Source organism: Lactuca saligna, chromosome 8, assembly GCF_052625555.1.
Source record: "Lactuca saligna cultivar CGN05327 chromosome 8, ASM5262555v1, whole genome shotgun sequence".
Lineage (NCBI taxonomy): Eukaryota > Viridiplantae > Streptophyta > Magnoliopsida > Asterales > Asteraceae > Lactuca > Lactuca saligna.
The window spans coordinates 90,960,001-90,966,445 of NC_136424.1; the positions used below are offsets into that span (position 1 = coordinate 90,960,001).

At 37.1% G+C, this 6,445-nt stretch overlaps 1 protein-coding gene across 1 annotated transcript; it reads left to right on the plus strand.

Annotated features, from left to right (window-relative positions):
• The first annotated feature begins 2,970 nt into the window (after nt 1–2,970).
• On the plus strand, nt 2,971–5,570 carry LOC145011819 (heat shock cognate 70 kDa protein 2-like). Its single transcript, XM_078970554.1, has 2 exons — nt 2,971–3,286; nt 3,674–5,570. Exons 1-2 carry the CDS (start codon nt 3,073–3,075, stop codon nt 5,398–5,400), a joined length of 1,941 nt encoding a protein of 646 aa, XP_078826680.1. The 5' UTR covers nt 2,971–3,072; the 3' UTR covers nt 5,401–5,570.
• Nucleotides 5,571–6,445: the final 875 nt, after the last annotated feature.

Sequence of the window (6,445 nt, forward strand, 5' to 3'; positions counted from 1 at the left end):
ACTAGAAGCCCAAAAAGAAGTCTAATGGCCCAACAAGGCCCAAACTAAGAAAATCTAAGAATGACCCAAACCTCAAAAGCCCAAGACGACCCTATGGGGACTACGTCCGGCGTACTCGAGACGTACGTGGGCCATACTTGACCACAAAGCACAACATACAACAACCTGATGCACGATCCTCGCATTACGTTGATCATACCGACTTGTACGCCCAACGTACTAGTCAGGAGTCCAAAAACCCACAACTGCTCTTAATGGGTTAAGTCAAAATGTTAAAAACATGTATGAGGTCCCTAGCTAAGGTCTTAACCAATAAAGTTTCCAACTTTACTCACAAAACAGGTCTTAATGGGACTCACCACTTAAAGAAAAAAACTAAATAAGAGCTTAATACATGCATGGACCAAAATCTTTCATAAAGTTTCCATTTTTGTGGACAAGGGACCTTATTAGAGCTTAGATCTAACATCCACTACTCCCGGAGTAGATCAGAAGGTCACTTTTAATCAAGGGACTCAATAATGCCAAAGAACTCCATAAAGTAGATCCAACCACAAACATCACCAAGGTTAAAGCTTTTTACCTTAGGAAGCTTGCAAATGGAAAGATACTCTTGGATCTAGAAGCTCAAGCTGCACCTCCAAATGATTCTCTTCTGCTTCATCTTCACAAGACACCCAACAAGCACATACCAAACTCAAAATCACCAAATTGCACTTAGGGTTCGATTCTAGGGTTAAAATAGGATGGAGGTTGAAGGTATTCGGGTTTGGTGAAGAGAAAATAAACTTAAATAGGGTCTAAAGCCCTAAAATAGGGTTTGCATGAATTTGGAGTATGTCCTACGTACTTCTAGTACGCTTAGCGTACTCCTCTCAAGGTCGCGATCCTTCTCCTTCGTACGTCCTACGTACACCAAGGTACGCCCTATGTACTGACCTTCGCACCAGTACGCCCCGTGTACTAGGGTTTGCCTTAAACCCTGCAACCTTCTGAAGGCCATAACTCCTTTGTTATAAGCCCGTTTCCCCTTATATCCACGAAGAGGTAACGAGATGCTCTATACTTCTATCAACGCATACTTGCCTTAAGATTCCCCGAACAAAAATCCAATTTCCATATAAAGCCCGAACTGACACTTTACCAAAATACCCTTGCCTCCAAAACACAAATTGAACACCCGGATCATCTAAATTACGTCACCCATACCCAAATGGGAAACAATTCGGGACAGGGCGTTACATAAACGCTAAAAGCTTGTAGTGTCAAACAAGATTTTTTGTTCGAAACGGAGCGTTTTGTCAAACGTTAGAAGCTAGAAGCTCTTGAACGCTCCGTACCGAACATGCCCCGAGAGTAATTAGAGGTGGATGAACGGTATTTTTAATGTGATCTAGGTCGGTGTAAAAATTGGTGCATGTTTTTACTAAAGAAGGCAAACCCATATAAGTATGACATAGATTGGTTTGAAACTGATATTTGGTTTAAAAACCGAACTAATGGTTTATAATTAAATTTGAGCCATTTTTCGTAAAACTGATTAAAAAAATTCTTAGTTTCTTCATTTTGCTTGCTTTTGACGAATTTATTTTCAAAATTGAACGAAATTCACAAGATTAATTAGAAACGTGTCAATAAATATAACACATTCCTTTAACGTGACTACAATGGTTTTGAACCATTTGGGCTTGTTAGAACGTCTAAACAATATTTTCATAAATTTAAATTTACAAAACAGATGTATTATTATGTTTCTCGACCATTCATGACCATTTGAAGGGTCAAAAACATTTTATAGGCATCTTCTAAACCTTGCATGAACAATTATATGAAACACTGATATATAAATCCGAATGTGTCACACCGTTCCCAATCTTGTTTTTGCTAACTAAAAAGGTCCTAACCCATCATATTAGCCGTAATGTGTCCAATAACTTAATGTGTCCAAGAATATAAGTTCCCTTGATTGTTCATAAGATTTTGATCGGTTTATAATTCAAAGCTTATATCAAACGTATTGGACGTTGCCTGATTTAGAGATGACATCTAAATAATTCAAGAATTCAAATTTTGATTATCACTTGACAATTTCTTTTTGTTTGTTTTTTTGGAAACTATTCCTCCAACTCAAAGAATTAAATTAGTTTGTGTAACATTGAGATTGTTTATTAGTATTCAATATTTAATGATTAAATCGTTAATTGATTATTTAACTACATGGATTCTAATGTTGTGTAACCATGGATTTGCAAGTGTATGTTTGTGCTTTTTGTTTTGTGATCTTTTAATGGTAAGAATTCTAGTTTATTTATTTATTTTTTTTAACACAGAAAAAACAACTTCAAATATTCATTTTTTTTTAATCATCATCATTGTTTTATGATGGTTATATCGATTATCTAAAAAAGATCACAAGAGTAAATTTATGTAAATATACTTTGTATAATATTTTATTTTATTTTATTTTTATATCATGCAATCATTAAACGTCAAAACAAAACATGCATCTATAGCAAAAGTTTATCTTTCACAATCTCAAATAATTATATGTTTTATGTATTGCTATTGTATATATTTATTTTAGTAATTTGATAATAGATTTTTCACATTTAAATTTTGCTATTTTGTATATTTATTTTAGGAATTTGATTAGATTTTAACATTTTAAAAGGTCTTATTTTTATTGTTGGCATGGGCCTCAAACCTAAGTTGGACCAGCCCATAAGAGATTCTTTTAGAACTTAACGAGGAAATTGTTCACAACAAATTTGTGGAGTCGACGTCTTTGTTCCGGAAGTAATCAAGTGAAACATGAACCCTACGTAGACCAATATTGAACACTCCCTCCTTGATCAATCTTAGCCGTCGATTTTACATTATGAATCTGATCTCAACGGTCGTAGAACATTCTAGAATGGACAACACATCTTCTAAAACCCTATTTATACTTTTCCTTACAACCACGCCTCTCTTCTCATATAATACTATTTCTCTCCATCTATCTTTCTCACACAAACCCTAAATTCAATAGTAGAGTCGCCTAAACAAACTCTCTCCATTAGTCCTATTACAATGGCAGGCAAAGGTGAAGGTCCAGCGATTGGAATCGATCTCGGAACTACGTATTCTTGTGTAGGCGTGTGGCAACATGATCGTGTGGAGATCATTGCCAATGATCAGGGTAACAGGACGACACCGTCTTACGTTGCCTTTACCGATTCCGAAAGGTTGATCGGTGATGCTGCTAAGAACCAAGTGGCGATGAATCCGACAAATACTGTTTTTGGTTAGTTCTTCTTTGTCGACTTTAATTCATGTTAGATCTGATCTGTTTATGTAGAGTTGAATGTCTAACTTTTTACTATAAGTTGTTAGTTTACATTGATTGCGTTTGGAAACTCTGTTTAGAAGGTTTAATAGGTTACTATATGCAATTTAAGGGCTTTGAGATTGTAGTCCGAACTTTGAGATTGTAAAAGCGAGTAGATATTTAACTTTTCAATCTCCATCCTCCAGATTTGCTGGTGACTTAGTCATGTATCTTTGAATTACAATCATTGTTTTATGTTCATAGATCTATGTCAATCAACGTCAGTTTGTCATATATCCTTGGCTTTAAACCATTGTTTTATGTTGATACAAGCTTATGCTTACTTTAATTGTTCTGTAACAGATGCAAAACGTCTTATTGGTCGGAGATTCAGCGATGCCTCTGTACAGAGTGACATCAAGCTATGGCCTTTTAAGGTCACTCCCGGCCCAGCTGAGAAGCCAATGATCGCCGTCAATTACAAAGGCGAGGAGAAACAGTTTGCTGCAGAGGAGATCTCGTCCATGGTTCTCATCAAGATGAAGGAAATCGCTGAAGCTTTTCTCGGATCAACGGTGAAGAACGCCGTCGTCACTGTTCCTGCTTACTTCAACGACTCGCAAAGACAGGCCACCAAGGATGCCGGTGTCATCTCTGGTCTGAATGTCATGCGTATCATCAACGAGCCAACCGCCGCTGCAATCGCTTACGGTCTCGACAAGAAAGCAACGAGCGTCGGAGAGAAGAACGTTCTTATCTTTGACCTCGGTGGTGGTACTTTCGATGTGTCTCTTTTGACAATAGAAGAAGGTATCTTTGAAGTGAAATCAACCGCCGGTGACACCCATCTCGGCGGAGAAGATTTCGACAACAGAATGGTGAACCATTTCGTTCAGGAGTTTAAAAGAAAGCATAAGAAGGACATCACCGGAAACCCAAGAGCTCTGAGAAGGTTAAGAACTTCTTGCGAGAGAGCTAAGAGGACTTTATCGTCCACCGCTCAAACCACAATCGAAATAGACTCTTTGTATGAAGGTGTCGATTTCTACTCCACCATAACCCGTGCCAGATTCGAAGAGCTAAACATGGATCTGTTCAGAAAATGCATGGAGCCTGTTGAAAAGTGTTTGAGAGACGCGAAGATGGACAAAAGCACAGTCCACGAAGTCGTTCTTGTGGGTGGGTCGACCCGAATTCCCAAAGTGCAACAGCTTCTTCAAGATTTTTTCAATGGAAAGGAGCTCTGCAAAAGCATCAACCCGGATGAGGCGGTGGCTTATGGTGCTGCAGTCCAGGCGGCAATTTTGAGTGGTGAGGGTAACGAAAAAGTTCAAGATTTGCTTCTTTTGGATGTCACTCCTCTCTCTTTGGGTCTGGAAACTGCCGGAGGTGTTATGACTACTCTCATTCAAAGGAACACAACTATTCCAACCAAAAAGGAACAGGTGTTTTCCACCTACTCTGATAACCAACCAGGGGTTTTGATTCAGGTTTACGAAGGTGAAAGAACAAGAACCAAAGACAACAATTTGCTCGGGAAATTTGAGCTTTCTGGGATTCCTCCGGCACCAAGGGGGGTCCCACAGATCACAGTTTGTTTTGATATTGATGCAAATGGTATTCTGAATGTGTCGGCTGAGGATAAAACAACAGGGCAGAAGAACAAGATCACCATCACAAATGACAAGGGAAGGCTTTCCAAGGAGGAGATTGAGAAGATGGTTCAGGAGGCAGAGAAGTATAAGTCTGAGGATGAGGAACATAAGAAGAAGGTGGAGGCGAAGAACACATTGGAGAATTATGCTTACAACATGAGGAACACGATCAAGGATGAGAAGATCGGGGAGAAGTTGAGTCCTGCTGATAAGAAGAAGATTGAGGATGCCATTGATGAATCCATTTCATGGTTGGATGCAAATCAGCTTGCAGAGGCTGATGAGTTTGAAGACAAGTTGAAGGAGCTTGAGGGTGTTTGCAACCCAATTATTGCTAAGATGTATCAGGGTGGAGAGGGTGCTGCTGGTGGATCCATGGATGAGGATATTCCTTCCGGTGGTGGTGCTGGCCCTAAGATTGAAGAGGTTGATTAAATGTTGTTGGTATTGATTCAAGACTATATGTTTTTTATGTCGTTTTTTGGTATACCCAAAGTTATGGGATATATTTTGTTTGGCTGATAAGCAGCGCATTAGTTTTATTTTTATTATGGTAGTTTTTATTTACTAATTTTTGTTTAACAAAGTTAGCGTACAATTTGAAATTTGGGCTGTGCATGATTTATTTTGATAACAACGTTCAATATGTTTAAAACGCAAAATGGCTTATCATGTGTACAAATAATTTCTCACAATAGCAATTAACTTTCCCTAACTCGTTAAACAGCATTCCAAGAGCAACTGAAGCAGTTAACCGTGAAGTAGCAGATGTTGGTTTGAAAGAACCGGAAGAGATTAGGGTTTCTCTACTACAAAAAATAACAATAAAACTAATAACTGTTTTATAATCACATGAAACATACGAAGTGATTAATCTGATAAGGTCGTTAAGTTTAAGAGAAGCAATTCATGTGATTAATTACCTCAATATTGTGGATTGTTTTGAATCCTGAAGACAAAAAAAAGATGTTGATGAGTTTGAAAAGAAGTTAAGTGAGAATTTGAGATAAAAATATAAGGTGGTGATGGTGGTTTTATGGAAACTAGGTAGTGGAACGAAGATGATTGTACTTGAATTTCACTCTAAATCTAGGATTTATCAAAGTTTTCTATAAAAAATTACGTTATGATTTTTATGAAGCAATATTTATGTAGGAATATGATGTTGATTAGAAACGAAGTTTTTAAAGCATGAGCATACCAAAAGCCAAATTTACAAATGAATAAACTTTAATCAAGAATAAATACAAATTACACACTAAGAACTGATTTTATATATTTATAGTTATATTCATGATTGAATATAACTTTAATCATTAGTGAATAAAAGTTAACAAAATGTAATGTAATATTTCCAATTATCCAATAATCATATATCCAATTATTCAATAATCATATACGAATACAACATAAATTACAAGGCGTTGTATGTGGACGGCCAAGTGGTTTTTAACATGTGTGCTTAACAAACTCTGATATG